A 20,296-nucleotide genomic window follows, 5' to 3' on the forward strand; every position below is an offset into this window, starting at 1 on the left:
TAATAGCCCGGAGACAGATACTATTAGCTTGGAGCGACTCAAAGCCCCCGAAGGCGGAGACCTGGCTATCAGACATGGCTAGCTTTCTCTGTTTGGAAAAAATCAAGTTCGCCTTGAGGGGGTCACTGTTATGGTTCACCCGGAGGTGGCAACCGTTCATCGACTTAGAACATACAGTGCAGAAGGAGGTCATTCGGCCCATCGAATCTGCACCCTATCCCCGTAACCCAATAACCCCTATTGTCTGTCTGGAAAGCTCACTCTGCATTGACCTTATGGTTTCATACCAGATTTGTCTATTTCTCTGCTCCATGTGCACAGTTGCAATGAGTTATCTGCAAACAGAACATTTAAATCTTGACCCTTACTTTTTTGCGTTAAATTAGGGCAGCACTGTGTGTACATTTGAACTTTTAAGACCGTTAGATGGAGATAGAATGAGATATAGAGGTTGCATATACTTACCAGTAACACCCGACCTGTACCCTGCAGTTGAGCCAGGGCTGGCCGCAGATCTGTCTCGGTGACATGAGGGAATTCGTCCACTCCACTGGGAATGAGGAAGCATTTGAAACCCGGTACTCCAGCCTCAATCATGGGGCGCAGTGCAGACTTGGAATAAAGCAGAGGGATTAACTCTGTAACAGTGTGTTCAAGTCATCTGACTGGTGCCTGACTTGACACTCAGTTCAATCTTTGACCTTGAGGAATGCTTATTCGTTCATTCTGTTTTTGCCTGTGAAGTTGAGCGCAGACCTTTAAATTACATCGAGTTACTTAAAAGCTATAACATGTTAGGTTGGATTGATGGTACGGATAATTCTCCCACAGTGCTGGTGAACATTATTATTTAAACCAGGGATAAAGTTGTTGGACAAGAAACTGGAAATTTCTCAAATACAAAATTGGGCGCCAAACATCCTGAAGCTGTGGGATCAAAAACCAACACCGCTCACATCCAGCCCCCCCTCTCCACTAAGCCCAGTCCCCAAGCGCCGCTCAGAGTCTCACACAAAGGATCAGCGATGTGGGAACTCACACATTTGTGACCAATTTTGAACAGTGGGAAAGTGGGGAATGGTGCACGTTTGGTTTGGAGTGCTCTAGATTGGTGTCTGTCATTTGCAGTCCTGTTGGGGGAGATCCCCCTCTCCCCAGGGAGACACGATCTGGCAATGTTGACACATAGAAGTTAATTTATCTCCATTCATCTCTGCTCCCTGTGATAAGCATACTAACTGAGCTTCTCAACGCACTCACACTGACTGAGCTTCTCAACACACTCACAGTGACTGAGCTTCTCAACGCCCTCAGTGACTGAGCTTCTCAACACACTCACACTGACTGAGCTTCTCAACGCACTCACACTGACTGAGCTTCTCAATGCACTCACAGTGACTGAGCTTCTCAACACACTCACACTGACTGAGCTTCTCAACACACTCACACTGACTGAGCTTCTCAATGCACTCACAGTGACTGAGCTTCTCAACACACTCACACTAACTGAGCTTCTCAACGCACTCACACTGACTGAGCTTCTCAACACACTCACACTGACTGAGCTCCTCAACACACTCACACTGACTGAGCTTCTCAACACACTCACAGTCACTGAGCTTCTCAACACACTCACACTGACTGAGCTTCTCAACACACTCACACTGACTGAGCTTCTCAACACACTCACACTGACTGAGCTTCTCAACACACTCACAGTGACTGAGCTTCTCAACACACTCACAGTGACTGAGCTTCTCAACACACTCACACTGACTGAGCTTCTCAACACACTCAGTGACTGAGCTTCTCAACACACTCACACTGACTGAGCTTCTCAACACACTCACAGTGACTGAGCTTCTCAATGCACTGACACTGACTGAGCTTCTCAACGCACTCACACTGACTGAGCTTCTCAACACACTCACAGTGACTGAGCTTCTCAACACACTCACAGTGACTGAGCTTCTCAACACACTCACAGTGACTGAGCTTCTCAACACACTCACACTGACTGAGCTTCTCAACATACTCACACTGACTGAGCTTCTCAACACACTCACACTGACTGAGCTTCTCAACACACTCACACTGACTGAGCTTCTCAACACACTCACAGTGACTGAGCTTCTCAACACACTCACACTGACTGAGCTTCTCAACACACTCACACTGACTGAGCTTCTCAACACACTCACAGTGACTGAGCTTCTCAACACACTCACACTGACTGAGCTTCTCAACACACTCACAGTGACTGAGCTTCTCAACACACTCACACTGACTGAGCTTCTCAACACACTCACACTGACTGAGCTTCTCAACACACTCACACTGACTGAGCTTCTCAACGCACTCACACTGACTGAGCTTCTCAACACACTCACAGTGACTGAGCTTCACAACACACTCACAGTGACTGAGCTTCTAAACACACTCACTGTGACTGAGCTTCTCAACACACTCACACTGACTGAGCTTCTCAACACACTCAGTGACTGAGCTTCACAACACACTCACAGTGACTGAGCTTCTCAACACACTCACACTGACTGAGCTTCTCAACACACTCACACTGACTGAGCTTCTCAACACACTCACACTGACTGAGCTTCTCAACACACTCAGTGACTGAGCTTCTCAACACACTCACACTGACTCAGCTTCTCAACACACTCACACTGACTGAGCTTCTCAACACACTCACAGTCACTGAGCTTCTCAACACACTCACACTGACTGAGCTTCTCAACACCCTCACACTGACTGAGCTTCTCAACACACTCACACTGACTGAGCTTCTCAACACACTCACACTGACTGAGCTTCTCAACGCACTCACAGTGACTGAGCTTCTCAACACACTCACAGTGACTGAGCTTCTCAACACACTCACACTGACTGAGCTTCTCAACACACTCACACTGACTGAGCTTCTCAACACACTCACACTGACTGAGCTTCTCAACACCCTCACACTGACTGAGCTTCTCAACACACTCACACTGACTCAGCTTCTCAACACACTCACACTGACTGAGCTTCTCAACACACTCACACTGACTGAGCTTCTCAACACACTCACACTGACTGAGCTTCTCAACGCACTCACAGTGACTGAGCTTCTCAACACACTCACAGTGACTGAGCTTCTCAACACACTCACACTGACTGAGCTTCTCAACACACTCACAGTGACTGAGCTTCTCAACGCACTCACACTGACTGAGCTTCTCAACGCACTCACACTGACTGAGCTTCTCAACGCACTCACACTGACTGAGCTTCTCAACACACTCACAGTGACTGAGCTTCTCAACACACTCACAGTGACTGAGCTTCTCAACACACTCACACTGACTGAGCTTCTCAACACACTCACAGTGACTGAGCTTCTCAACACACTCACAGTGACTGAGCTTCTCAACACACTCACACTGACTGAGCTTCTCAACACACTCACAGTGACTGAGCTTCTCAACACACTCACACTGACTGAGCTTCTCAACACACTCAGTGACTGAGCTTCTCAACACACTCACAGTGACTGAGCTTCTCAACGCACTCACACTGACTGAGCTTCTAAACACACTCACACTGACTGAGCTTCTCAACACACTCACAGTGACTGAGCTTCTCAACACACTCACACTGACTGAGCTTCTCAACACACTCACACTGACTGAGTTTCTCAACACACTCACAGTGACTGAGCTTCTCAACGCACTGACACTGACTGAGCTTCTCAACACACTCACAGTGACTGAGCTTCTCAACACACTCACAGTGACTGAGCTTCTCAACACACTCACACTGACTGAGCTTCTCAACACACTCACAGTGACTGAGCTTCTCAAGACACTCACACTGACTGAGCTTCTCAACACACTCACACTGACTGAGCTTCTCAACACACTCACAGTGACTGAGCTTCTCAACACACTCACACTGACTGAGCTTCTCAACACACTCACAGTGACTGAGCTTCTCAACACACTCACAGTGACTGAGCTTCTCAACACACTCACACTGACTGAGCTTCTCAGCGCCCTCAGTGACTGAGCTTCTCAACACACTCACACTGACTGAGCTTCTCAACACACTCACAGTGACTGAGCTTCTCAACACACTCACAGTGACTGAGCTTCTCAACACACTCACACTGACTGAGCTTCTCAACACACTCACAGTGACTGAGCTTCTCAACACACTCACACTGACTGAGCTTCTCAACACACTCACAGTGACTGAGCTTCTCAACACACTCACAGTGACTGAGCTTCTCAACACACTCACACTGACTGAGCTTCTCAGCGCCCTCAGTGACTGAGCTTCTCAACACACTCACACTGACTGAGCTTCTCAACACACTCACAGTGACTGAGCTTCTCAACACACTCACAGTGACTGAGCTTCTCAACACACTCACACTGACTGAGCTTCTCAACACACTCACACTGACTGAGCTTCTCAACACACTCACACTGACTGAGCTTCTCAACACACTCACAGTGACTGAGCTTCTCAACACACTCACAGTGACTGAGCTTCTCAACACACTCACAGTGACTGAGCTTCTCAACACACTCACAGTGACTGAGCTTCTCAACACACTCACAGTGACTGAGCTTCTCAACACACTCACAGTGACTGAGCTTCTCAACACACTCACACTGACTGAGCTTCTCAACACACTCACACTGACTGAGCTTCTCAACACACTCACACTGACTGAGCTTCTCAACACACTCACACTGACTGAGCTTCTCAACACACTCACACTGACTGAGCTTCTCAACACACTCACAGTCACTGAGCTTCTCAACACACTCACAGTGACTGAGCTTCTCAACACACTCACAGTGACTGAGCTTCTCAACACACTCACAGTGACTGAGCTTCTCAACACACTCACAGTGACTGAGCTTCTCAACACACTCACACTGACTGAGCTTCTCAACACACTCACAGTGACTGAGCTTCTCAACACACTCACAGTGACTGAGCTTCTCAACACACTCACACTGACTGAGCTTCTCAACACACTCACAGTCACTGAGCTTCTCAACACACTCACACTAACTGAGCTTCTCAACGCACTCACACTGACTGAGCTTCTCAACGCACTCACACTGACTGAGCTTCTCAACACACTCACACTAACTGAGCTTCTCAACACACTCAGTGACTGAGCTTCTCAACACACTCACACTGACTGAGCTTCTCAACACACTCACACTGACTGAGCTTCTCAACGCACTCACACTGACTGAGCTTCTCAACACACTCACACTGACTGAGCTTCTCAACACACTCACAGTGACTGAGCTTCTCAACACACTCACACTGACTGAGCTTCTCAACACACTCACAGTGACTGAGCTTCTCAACACACTCACAGTGACTGAGCTTCTCAACACACTCACACTGACTGAGCTTCTCAACACACTCACACTGACTGAGCTTCTCAACACACTCACAGTGACTGAGCTTCTCAACACACTCACTGTGACTGAGCTTCTCAACACACTCACTGTGACTGAGCTTCTCAACACACTCACAGTGACTGAGCTTCTCAACACACTCAGTGACTGAGCTTCACAACACACTCAGTGACTGAGCTTCTCAACACACTCACACTGACTGAGCTTCTCAACACACTCACAGTGACTGAGCTTCTCAACACACTCACACTGACTGAGCTTCTCAACACACTCACACTGACTGAGCTTCTCAACACACTCACAGTGACTGAGCTTCTCAACACACTCACACTGACTGAGCTTCTCAACACACTCACACTGACTGAGCTTCTCAACACACTCACAGTGACTGAGCTTCTCAACACACTCAGTGACTGAGCTTCTCAACACCCTCACACTGACTGAGCTTCTCAACACACTCACACTGACTGAGCTTCTCAACACACTCACACTGACTGAGCTTCTCAACACACTCACACTGACTGAGCTTCTCAACACACACACTGACTGAGCTTCTCAACGCTCTCACACTGACTGAGCTTCTCAACACACTCACAGTGACTGAGCTTCTCAACACACTCACACTGACTGAGCTTCTCAACACACTCACAGTGACTGAGCTTCTCAACACACTCACAGTGACTGAGCTTCTCAACACACTCACACTGACTGAGCTTCTCAACACACTCACAGTGACTGAGCTTCTCAACACACTCACACTGACTGAGCTTCTCAACACACTCAGTGACTGAGCTTCTCAACACACTCACAGTGACTGAGCTTCTCAACGCACTCACACTGACTGAGCTTCTCAACACACTCACACTGACTGAGCTTCTCAACACACTCACAGTGACTGAGCTTCTCAACACACTCACACTGACTGAGCTTCTCAACACACTCACACTGACTGAGCTTCTCAACACACTCACAGTGACTGAGCTTCTCAACACACTCACAGTGACTGAGCTTCTCAACACACTCACACTGACTGAGCTTCTCAACACACTCACACTGACTGAGCTTCTCAACACACTCACACTGACTGAGCTTCTCAACACACTCACAGTGACTGAGCTTCTCAACACACTCACACTGACTGAGCTTCTCAACACACTCACAGTGACTGAGCTTCTCAACACACTCACAGTGACTGAGCTTCTCAACACACTCACACTGACTGAGCTTCTCAACACACTCACAGTGACTGAGCTTCTCAACACACTCACAGTGACTGAGCTTCTCAACACACTCACACTGACTGAGCTTCTCAGCGCCCTCAGTGACTGAGCTTCTCAACACACTCACACTGACTGAGCTTCTCAACACACTCACAGTGACTGAGCTTCTCAACACACTCACAGTGACTGAGCTTCTCAACACACTCACACTGACTGAGCTTCTCAACACACTCACACTGACTGAGCTTCTCAACACACTCACACTGACTGAGCTTCTCAACACACTCACACTGACTGAGCTTCTCAACACACTCACAGTGACTGAGCTTCTCAACACACTCACAGTGACTGAGCTTCTCAACACACTCACAGTGACTGAGCTTCTCAACACACTCACAGTGACTGAGCTTCTCAACACACTCACACTGACTGAGCTTCTCAACACACTCACACTGACTGAGCTTCTCAACACACTCACAGTGACTGAGCTTCTCAACACACTCACACTGACTGAGCTTCTCAACACACTCACAGTGACTGAGCTTCTCAACACACTCACACTGACTGAGCTTCTCAACACACTCACACTGACTGAGCTTCTCAACACACTCACAGTGACTGAGCTTCTCAACACACTCACAGTGACTGAGCTTCTCAACACACTCACACTGACTGAGCTTCTCAACACACTCACAGTGACTGAGCTTCTCAACACACTCACAGTGACTGAGCTTCTCAACACACTCACAGTGACTGAGCTTCTCAACACACTCACAGTGACTGAGCTTCTCAACACACTCACACTGACTGAGCTTCTCAACACACTCACAGTGACTGAGCTTCTCAACACACTCACAGTGACTGAGCTTCTCAACACACTCACACTGACTGAGCTTCTCAACACACTCACAGTCACTGAGCTTCTCAACACACTCACACTAACTGAGCTTCTCAGCGCCCTCAGTGACTGAGCTTCTCAACACACTCACAGTGACTGAGCTTCTCAACACACTCACTGTGACTGAGCTTCTCAACACACTCACACTGACTGAGCTTCTCAACACACTCACAGTGACTGAGCTTCTCAACACACTCACAGTCACTGAGCTTCTCAACACACTCACACTGACTGAGCTTCTCAGCGCCCTCAGTGACTGAGCTTCTCAACACACTCACAGTGACTGAGCTTCTCAACACACTCACAGTGACTGAGCTTCTCAACACACTCACAATGACTGAGCTGCTCAACGCACTCACACTGACTGAGCTTCTCAACACACTCACACTGACTGAGCTTCTCAACACACTCACAGTGACTGAGCTTCTCAACACACTCACAGTGACTGAGCTTCTCAACACACTCACACTGACTGAGCTTCTCAACACACTCACACTGACTGAGCTTCTCAACACACTCACACTGACTGAGCTTCTCAACACACTCACACTGACTGAGCTTCTCAACACACTCACAGTGACTGAGCTTCTCAACACACTCACAGTGACTGAGCTTCTCAACACACTCACAGTGACTGAGCTTCTCAACACACTCACAGTGACTGAGCTTCTCAACACACTCACACTGACTGAGCTTCTCAACACACTCACACTGACTGAGCTTCTCAACACACTCACAGTGACTGAGCTTCTCAACACACTCACACTGACTGAGCTTCTCAACACACTCACAGTGACTGAGCTTCTCAACACACTCACACTGACTGAGCTTCTCAACACACTCACACTGACTGAGCTTCTCAACACACTCACAGTGACTGAGCTTCTCAACACACTCACAGTGACTGAGCTTCTCAACACACTCACAGTGACTGAGCTTCTCAACACACTCACACTGACTGAGCTTCTCAACACACTCACAGTGACTGAGCTTCTCAACACACTCACAGTGACTGAGCTTCTCAACACACTCACACTGACTGAGCTTCTCAACACACTCACAGTCACTGAGCTTCTCAACACACTCACACTAACTGAGCTTCTCAACGCACTCACACTGACTGAGCTTCTCAACACACTCACACTAACTGAGCTTCTCAACACACTCACAGTGACTGAGCTTCTCAACGCACTCACACTGACTGAGCTTCTCAACACACTCACACTGACTGAGCTTCTCAACACACTCACAGTGACTGAGCTTCTCAACACACTCACACTGACTGAGCTTCTCAACACACTCACACTGACTGAGCTTCTCAACACACTCACACTGACTGAGCTTCTCAACACACTCACACTGACTGAGCTTCTCAACACACTCACAGTGACTGAGCTTCTCAACACACTCACACTGACTGAGCTTCTCAACACACTCACAGTGACTGAGCTTCTCAACACACTCACAGTGACTGAGCTTCTCAACACACTCACACTGACTGAGCTTCTCAACACACTCACAGTGACTGAGCTTCTCAACACACTCACAGTGACTGAGCTTCTCAACACACTCACACTGACTGAGCTTCTCAACACACTCACAGTGACTGAGCTTCTCAACACACTCACACTGACTGAGCTTCTCAACAAACTCACAGTGACTGAGCTTCTCAACACACTCACAGTGACTGAGCTTCTCAACACACTCACACTGACTGAGCTTCTCAACACACTCACAGTGACTGAGCTTCTCAACACACTCACACTGACTGAGCTTCTCAACACACTCACAGTGACTGAGCTTCTCAACACACTCACACTGACTGAGCTTCTCAACACACTCACACTGACTGAGCTTCTCAACACACTCACACTGACTGAGCTTCTCAACACACTCACACTGACTGAGCTTCTCAACACACTCACACTGACTGAGCTTCTCAAAACACTCACAGTGACTGAGCTTCTCAACACACTCACACTGACTGAGCTTCTCAACACACTCACACTGACTGAGCTTCTCAACACACTCACACTGACTGAGCTTCTCAACACACTCACAGTGACTGAGCTTCTCAACACACTCACACTGACTGAGCTTCTCAACACACTCACAGTGACTGAGCTTCTCAACGCACTCACACTGACTGAGCTTCTCAACACACTCACAGTGACTGAGCTTCTCAACACACTCTGACTGAGCTTCACAACACACTCACACTGACTGAGCTTCTCAACACACTCACACTGACTGAGCTTCTCAACACACTCATACTGACTGAGCTTCTCAACACACTCACACTGACTGAGCTTCTCAACACACTCACAGTGACTGAGCTTCTCAACACACTCACACTGACTGAGCTTCTCAACACACTCACACTGACTGAGCTTCTCAACACACTCATACTGACTGAGCTTCTCAACACACTCACACTGACTGAGCTTCTCAACACACTCACAGTGACTGAGCTTCTCAACACACTCACACTGACTGAGCTTCTCAACACACTCACACTGACTGAGCTTCTCAACACACTCACACTGACTGAGCTTCTCAACACACTGACACTGACTGAGCTTCTCAACACACTCACACTGACTGAGCTTCTCAACACACTCACACTGACTGAGCTTCTCAACACACTGACACTAACTGAGCCTCTCAACGCACTCACACTGACTGAGCTTCTCAACACACTCACAGTCACTGAGCTTCTCAACACACTCACACTGACTGAGCTTCTCAACACACTCACACTGACTGAGCTTCTCAACGCACTCACACTGACTGAGCTTCTCAACACACTCACACTGACTGAGCTTCTCAACACACTCACAGTGACTGAGCTTCTCAACACACTCACAGTGACTGAGCTCAACACACTCACACTGACTGAGCTTCTCAACGCACTCACAGTGACTGAGCTTCTCAACACACTCACAGTCACTGAGCTTCTCAACACACTCACACTGACTGAGCTTCTCAACGCACTCACACTGACTGAGCTTCTCAACGCACTCACACTGACTGAGCTTCTCAACACACTCACAGTGACTGAGCTTCTCAACACACTCACAGTGACTGAGCTTCTCAACACACTCACAGTGACTGAGCTTCTCAACACACTCACAGTGACTGAGCTTCTCAACACACTCACAGTGACTGAGCTTCTCAACACACTCACACTGACTGAGCTTCTCAACACACTCACACTGACTGAGCTTCTCAACACACTCACACTGACTGAGCTTCTCAACGCACTCACACTGACTGAGCTTCTCAACACACTCACACTGACTGAGCTTCTCAACACACTCACAGTCACTGAGCTTCTCAACACACTCAGTGACTGAGCTTCTCAACACACTCACAGTCACTGAGCTTCTCAACACACTCACACTGACTGAGCTTCTCAACACACTCACACTGACTGAGCTTCTCAACACACTCACACTGACTGAGCTTCTCAACACACTCACAGTGACTGAGCTTCTCAACACACTCACACTGACTGAGCTTCTCAACACACTCACACTGACTGAGCTTCTCAACACACTCACACTAACTGAGCTTCTCAACACACTCACAGTCACTGAGCTTCTCAACACACTCAGTGACTGAGCTTCTCAACACACTCACACTGACTGAGCTTCTCAACACACTCACACTGACTGAGCTTCTCAACACACTCACAGTCACTGAGCTTCTCAACACACTCACACTGACTGAGCTTCTCAACACACTCACACTGACTGAGCTTCTCAACGCACTCACACTGACTGAGCTTCTCAACACACTCACACTAACTGAGCTTCTCAACACACTCACAGTCACTGAGCTTCTCAACACACTCACAGTGACTGAGCTTCTCAACGCACTCACACTGACTGAGCTTCTCAACACACTCACACTGACTGAGCTTCTCAACACACTCACACTGACTGAGCTTCTCAACACACTCACAGTGACTGAGCTTCTCAACACACTCACACTGACTGAGCTTCTCAACACACTCACAGTGACTGAGCTTCTCAACACACTCACACTGACTGAGCTTCTCAACACACTCACACTGACTGAGCTTCTCAACACACTCACAGTGACTGAGCTTCTCAACACACTCAGTGACTGAGCTTCTCAACACACTCAGTGACTGAGCTTCTCAACACACTCACACTGACTGAGCTTCTCAACACACTCACAGTGACTGAGCTTCTCAACACACTCACACTGACTGAGCTTCTCAACACACTCACACTGACTGAGCTTCTCAACACACTCACACTGACTGAGCTTCTCAACGCACTCACAGTGACTGAGCTTCTCAACACACTCACACTGACTGAGCTTCTCAACACACTCAGTGACTGAGCTTCTAAACACACTCACACTGACTGAGCTTCTCAACGCACTCACACTGACTGAGCTTCTCAACACACTCACAGTGACTGAGCTTCTCAACACACTCACAGTGACTGAGCTTCTCAACACACTCACAGTGACTGAGCTTCTCAACACACTCACACTGACTGAGCTTCTCAACGCACTCACACTGACTGAGCTTCTCAACACACTCACAGTGACTGAGCTTCTCAACACACTCACAGTGACTGAGCTTCTCAACACACTCACAGTGACTGAGCTTCTCAACACACTCACACTGACTGAGCTTCTCAACACACTCAGTGACTGAGCTTCTCAACACACTCACAGTGACTGAGCTTCTCAACGCACTCACACTGACTGAGCTTCTCAACACACTCACACTGACTGAGCTTCTCAACACACTCACACTGACTGAGCTTCTCAACACACTCACACTGACTGAGCTTCTCAACACACTCACAGTGACTGAGCTTCTCAACACACTCACACTGACTGTGCTTCTCAACACACTCACACTGACTGAGCTTCTCAACACACTCACAGTGACTGAGCTTCTCAACGCACTGACACTGACTGAGCTTCTCAACACACTCACAGTGACTGAGCTTCTCAACACACTCACACTGACTGAGCTTCTCAGCGCCCTCAGTGACTGAGCTTCTCAACACACTCACACTGACTGAGCTTCTCAACACACTCACAGTGACTGAGCTTCTCAACACACTCACACTGACTGAGCTTCTCAACACACTCACAGTGACTGAGCTTCTCAACACACTCACAGTGACTGAGCTTCTCAACACACTCACACTGACTGAGCTTCTCAACACACTCACAGTGACTGAGCTTCTCAACACACTCACACTGACTGAGCTTCTCAACACACTCACAGTGACTGAGCTTCTCAACGCACTGACACTGACTGAGCTTCTCAACACACTCACACTGACTGAGCTTCTCAACACACTCACAGTGACTGAGCTTCTCAACACACTCACAGTGACTGAGCTTCTCAACACACTCACACTGACTGAGCTTCTCAACACACTCACAGTGACTGAGCTTCTCAACACACTCACACTGACTGAGCTTCTCAACACACTCACACTGACTGAGCTTCTCAACACACTCACAGTGACTGAGCTTCTCAACACACTCACAGTGACTGAGCTTCTCAACACACTCACAGTGACTGAGCTTCTCAACACACTCACACTGACTGAGCTTCTCAACACACTCACACTGACTGAGCTTCTCAACACACTCACACTGACTGAGCTTCTCAACACACTCACACTGACTGAGCTTCTCAACACACTCACACTGACTGAGCTTCTCAACACACTCACACTGACTGAGCTTCTCAACACACTCACACTGACTGAGCTTCTCAACACACTCACAGTGACTGAGCTTCTCAACACACTCACAGTGACTGAGCTTCTCAACACACTCACAGTGACTGAGCTTCTCAACACACTCACAGTGACTGAGCTTCTTAACACACTCACACTGACTGAGGTTCTCAACACACTCACACTGACTGAGCTTCTCAACACACTCACAGTGACTGAGCTTCTCAACACACTCACACTGACTCAGCTTCTCAACACACTCACAGTGACTGAGCTTCTCAACAGACTCACAGTCACTGAGCTTCTCAACACACTCACAGTGACTGAGCTTCTCAACACACTCAGTGACTGAGCTTCTCAACACACTCACACTGACTGAGCTTCTCAACACACTCACACTGACTGAGCTTCTCAACACACTCACAGTGACTGAGCTTCTCAACACACTCACAGTGACTGAGCTTCTCAACACACTCACACTGACTGAGCTTCTCAACGCTCTCACACTGACTGAGCTTCTCAACACACTCACACTAACTGAGCTTCTCAACGCACTCACACTGACTGAGCTTCTCAACACACTCACAGTGACTGAGCTTCTCAACACACTCACAGTGACTGAGCTTCTCAACACACTCACACTGACTGAGCTTCTCAACACACTCACACTAACTGAGCTTCTCAACACACTCACTGACTGAGCTTCTCAACACACTCACACTGACTGAGCTTCTCAACACACTCACAGTGACTGAGCTTCTCAACACACTCACAGTGACTGAGCTTCTCAACACACTCACACTGACTGAGCTTCTCAACACACTCACAGTGACTGAGCTTCTCAACACACTCAGTGACTGAGCTTCTCAACACACTCAGTGACTGAGCTTCTCAACACACTCACACTGACTGAGCTTCTCAACACACTCACACTGACTGAGCTTCTCAACACACTCACAGTGACTGAGCTTCTCAACACACTCGGTGACTGAGCTTCTCAACACACTCACAGTGACTGAGCTTCTCAACACACTCACACTGACTGAGCTTCTCAACACACTCACACTGACTGAGCTTCTCAACACACTCACACTGACTGAGCTTCTCAACACACTCACACTGACTGAGCTTCTCAACACACTCACACTGACTGAGCTTCTCAACACACTCACACTGACTGAGCTTCTCAACACACTCACACTGACTGAGCTTCTCAACACACTCACAGTGACTGAGCTTCTCAACACACTCACACTGACTGAGCTTCTCAACACGCTCACACTGACTGAGCTTCTCAACGCACTGACACTGACTGAGCTTCTCAACGCACTCACACTGACTGAGCTTCTCAACACACTCAGTGACTGAGCTTCACAACACACTCACACTGACTGAGCTTCTCAACGCACTCACAGTGACTGAGCTTCTCAACACACTCACACTGACTGAGCTTCTCAACACACTCACAGTGACTGAGCTTCTCAACACACTCACAGTGACTGAGCTTCTCAACACACTCACACTGACTGAGCTTCTCAACACACTCACACTGACTGAGCTTCTCAACACACTCTGACTGAGCTTCACAACACACTCACACTGACTGAGCTTCTCAACACACTCACAGTGACTGAGCTTCTCAACACACTCACAGTGACTGAGCTTCTCAACGCACACAGTGACTGAGCTTCTCAACGCACTCACAGTGACTGAGCTTCTCAACGCACTCACACTGACTGAGCTTCTCAACGCACTCACACTGACTGAGCTTCTCAACACACTCACAGTGACTGAGCTTCTCAACACACTCACACTGACTGAGCTTCTCAACACACTCACAGTCACTGAGCTTCTCAACACACTCACACTGACTGAGCTTCTCAACACACTCAGTGACTGAGCTTCTCAACGCACTCACACTGACTGAGCTTCTCAACGCACTCACAGTGACTGAGCTTCTCAACGCACTCACAGTGACTGAGCTTCTCAACGCACTCACAGTGACTGAGCTTCTCAACAAACTCACAGTGACTGAGCTTCTCAACACACTCACACTGACTGAGCTTCTCAACACACTCACAGTGACTGAGCTTCTCAACACACTCACAGTGACTGTGCTTCTCAACACACTCACACTGACTGAGCTTCTCAACACACTCACAGTGACTGAGCTTCTCAACACACTCACACTGACTGAGCTTCTCAACACACTCACACTGACTGAGCTTCTCAACACACTCACACTGACTGAGCTTCTCAACACACTCACACTGACTGAGCTTCTCAACACACTCACACTGACTGAGCTTCTCAACGCACTCACACTGACTGAGCTTCTCAACACACTCACAGTGACTGAGCTTCTCAACACACTCACAGTGACTGAGCTTCTCAACACACTCACAGTGACTGAGCTTCTCAACACACTCACAGTCACTGAGCTTCTCAACACACTCAGTGACTGAGCTTCACAACACACTCACACTGACTGAGCTTCTCAACACACTCACTGTGACTGAGCTTCTCAACGCACTCACACTGACTGAGCTTCTCAACACACTCACACTGACTGAGCTTCTCAACGCACTCAGTGACTGAGCTTCTCAACACACTCACAGTGACTGAGCTTCTCAACACACTCACAGTGACTGAGCTTCTCAACACACTCACAGTGACTGAGCTTCTCAACACACTCACAGTGACTGAGCTTCTCAACGCTCTCAGTGACTGAGCTTCTCAACACACTCACACTGACTGAGCTTCTCAACACACTCACAGTGACTGAGCTTCTCAACACACTCACACTGACTGAGCTTCTCAACACACTCACAGTGACTGAGCTTCTCAACACACTCACAGTGACTGAGCTTCTGAACGCACTCACACTGACTGAGCTTCTCAACGCACTCACAGTGACTGAGCTTCACAACACACTCACAGTGACTGAGCTTCTCAACACACTCACATTGACTGAGCTTCTCAACACACTCAGTGACTGAGCTTCTCAACACACTCACAGTGACTGAGCTTCTCAACACACTCAGTGACTGAGCTTCTCAACACACTCACACTGACTCAGCTTCTCAACACACTCACAGTGACTGAGCTTCTCAACACACTCACATTGACTGAGCTTCTCAACACACTCAGTGACTGAGCTTCTCAACACACTCACAGTGACTGAGCTTCTCAACACACTCACACTGACTGAGCTTCTCAACGCACTCACAGTGACTGAGCTTCACAACACACTCACAGTGACTGAGCTTCTCAACACACTCACAGTGACTGAGCTTCTCAACACACTCACAGTGACTGAGCTTCTCAACACACTCACACTGACTGAGCTTCTCAACACACTGACTGAGCTTCTCAACACACTCACAGTGACTGAGCTTCTCAGCGCCCTCAGTGACTGAGCTTCTCAACACACTCACACTGACTGAGCATCTCAACACACTCACACTGACTGAGCTTCTCAACACACTCAGTGACTGAGCTTCTCAACGCACTCACACTGACTGAGCTTCTCAACACACTCACAGTGACTGAGCTTCTCAACACACTCACACTGACTGAGCTTCTCAACACACTCACAGTGACTGAGCTTCTCAACACACTCACACTGACTGAGCTTCTCAACACACTCACACTGACTGAGCTTCTCAACGCACTCACACTGACTGAGCTTCTCAACACACTCACACTGACTGAGCTTCTCAACACACTCAGTGACTTTGCTTCACAACACACTCACACTGACTGAGCTTCTCAACACACTCACAGTGACTGAGCTTCACAACACACTCACACTGACTGAGCTTCTCAACACACTCAGTGACTTTGCTTCACAACACACTCACACTGACTGAGCTTCTCAACGCACTCACACTGACTGAGCTTCTCAACACACTCACAGTGACTGAGCTTCTCAACACACTCAGTGACTGAGCTTCTCAACACACTCACAGTGACTGAGCTTCTCAACACACTCACAGTGACTGAGCTTCTCAACACACTCACACTGACTGAGCTTCTCAACACACTCACACTGACTGAGCTTCTCAACACACTCACAGTGACTGAGCTTCTCAACACACTCACACTGACTGAGCTTCTCAACACACTCAGTGACTGAGCTTCTCAACACACTCACAGTGACTGAGCTTCTCAACACACTCACAGTGACTGAGCTTCTCAACACACTCACAGTGACTGAGCTTCTCAACACACTCACAGTGACTGAGCTTCTCAACACACTCACACTGACTGAGCTTCTCAACACACTCACACTGACTGAGCTTCTCAACACACTCACAGTGACTGAGCTTCTCAACACACTCACACTGACTGAGCTTCTCAACACACTCACAGTCACTGAGCTTCTCAACACACTCACACTGACTGAGCTTCTCAACACACTCACACTGACTGAGCTTCTCAACGCATTCACACTGACTGAGCTTCTCAACACACTCACACTGACTGAGCTTCTCAACACACTCAGTGACTTTGCTTCACAACACACTCACACTGACTGAGCTTCTCAACACACTCAGTGACTGAGCTTCTCAACGCACTCACAGTGACTGAGCTTCTCAACACACTCACAGTGACTGAGCTTCTCAACACACTCACAGTCACTGAGCTTCTCAACGCACTCACAGTGACTGAGCTTCTCAACACACTCACACTGACTGAGCTTCTCAACACACTCAGTGACTGAGCTTCTCAACACACTCACACTGACTGAGCTTCCCAACACACTCACACTGACTGAGCTTCTCAACACACTCACACTGACTGAGCTTCTCAACACACTCACAGTGACTGAGCTTCTCAACACACTCACACTGACTGAGCTTCTCAACACACTCACACTGACTGAGCTTCTCAACACACTCACAGTGACTGAGCTTCTCAACACACTCACAGTGACTGAGCTTCTCAACACACTCACAGTGACTGAGCTTCTCAACACACTCACAGTGACTGAGCTTCTCAACACACTCACACTGACTGAGCTTCTCAACACACTCACACTGACTGAGCTTCTCAACACACTCACAGTGACTGAGCTTCTCAACACACTCACACTGACTGAGCTTCTCAACACACTCACAGTCACTGAGCTTCTCAACACACTCACACTGACTGAGCTTCTCAACACACTCACACTGACTGAGCTTCTCAACGCATTCACACTGACTGAGCTTCTCAACACACTCACACTGACTGAGCTTCTCAACACACTCAGTGACTTTGCTTCACAACACACTCACAGTGACTGAGCTTCTCAACGCACTCACACTGACTGAGCTTCTCAACACACTCAGTGACTGAGCTTCTCAACGCACTCACAGTGACTGAGCTTCTCAACACACTCACAGTGACTGAGCTTCTCAACACACTCACAGTCACTGAGCTTCTCAACGCACTCACAGTGACTGAGCTTCTCAACACACTCACACTGACTGAGCTTCTCAACACACTCAGTGACTGAGCTTCTCAACACACTCACACTGACTGAGCTTCTCAACACACTCACAGTGACTGAGCTTCTCAACACACTCACACTGACTGAGCTTCTCAACACACTCACACTGACTGAGCTTCTCAACGCACTCACAGTGACTGAGCTTCTCAACACACTCACACTGACTGAGCTTCTCAACACACTCAGTGACTGAGCTTCTCAACACACTCACACTGACTGAGCTTCTCAACACACTCACACTGACTGAGCTTCTCAACACACTCACACTGACTGAGCTTCTCAACACACTCACAGTGACTGAGCTTCTCAACACACTCACACTGACTGAGCTTCTCAACACACTCACAGTGACTGAGCTTCTCAACGCACTCACAGTGACTGAGCTTCTCAACACACTCACACTGAGTGAGCTTCTCAACACACTCACAGTGACTGAGCTTCTCAACACACTCTCAGTGACTGAGCTTCTCAACGCACTCACAGTGACTGAGCTTCTCAACACACTCACACTGACTGAGCTTCTCAACACACTCACACTGACTGAGCTTCTCAATGCACTCACAGTGACTGAGCTTCTCAACGCACTCACACTGACTGAGCTTCTCAACACACTCACAGTGACTGAGCTTCTCAATGCACTCAATGGCTACAAATGAAATGATAGGTAATCCAATCACCATCTGATCCTTCTGAATCTTAATGGCCTATAGACAACTCACACTGGTCAGTCTGATCAATCTGCTTATAGTGAATGCTTAATTATATTTTAAAGAGGGTCACCTGGTTGCCTGGGACAACGCCTCCCCAAAATGCAGCATCAACAAAACACTTGTTCCTGGCGGTGTGCAGTTTAGTTTGGAGGTTTTCTAGTGTTGTTGTTGGTGGAATGCTGTTCCTGCCCAATGTGAAAACAGACAGACCTGATGTTACACCTGTCAGTTCCTCAGGAAAACAGTCACAGCTTAATCAACTGGTAACGGCATCAATTTACATCAGGTATGTAATGCAGTGGCTAGTCCTGGTCTTGTATACAGAGGTCTGGACTAATAGTTTGAGCACAGAGTAAACATCCCACCATGACTGTTTGTGAATTCATATTCTATTTAAATGAAATAATTCACATTCTGCAGTAATCAACTATTATCAGTAATGGTGACGTTTGAGATACCGGTTGTCATAAAATCCCACCAGTTTGGTTAATGTTCATTAAAGAAGGAAACTTGTTATCCTTTCCTGGTATGACTATGTGCAACTTCAAACCTAATGCTTTTAACTGCTTTCCAACATGGCCCAGCAAGCCACTAGATTGTATCAAACTTTGACAAGAAGTACAATAAGAATAATACTGGACAGGCCCGCTGTGATTCGATCTCGGCATTGGATTTGGATATAACGGAAACTTACCTACCCAGTCAACCCTGCAGAATCCTCCTCAGTAATGTCTAGGGACTTGCGTCAACATTGAGAGAGCTTGTCAAGCAATTGCCTGA

The 20,296-nt window shown here is 48.1% G+C and overlaps 1 protein-coding gene across 1 annotated transcript in view; it reads right to left on the minus strand.

The window, feature by feature from the left end:
- The window catches only part of zgc:103559, a 78,128-nt gene that overhangs the window by 28,751 nt on the left and 29,081 nt on the right, over positions 1-20,296 (minus strand). The window contains exons 3-4 of the mRNA XM_038816685.1: positions 19,587-19,701; positions 466-612 (exon numbers count right to left, since the gene is read on the minus strand). Of these exons, the coding sequence (XP_038672613.1) occupies positions 466-612; positions 19,587-19,701 (262 nt within the window). The remainder of the gene's footprint in view (positions 1-465; positions 613-19,586; positions 19,702-20,296) is intronic.

This window comes from Scyliorhinus canicula, chromosome 13, assembly GCF_902713615.1.
Source record: "Scyliorhinus canicula chromosome 13, sScyCan1.1, whole genome shotgun sequence".
In the NCBI taxonomy this organism is placed as follows: Eukaryota; Metazoa; Chordata; class Chondrichthyes; order Carcharhiniformes; family Scyliorhinidae; genus Scyliorhinus; species Scyliorhinus canicula.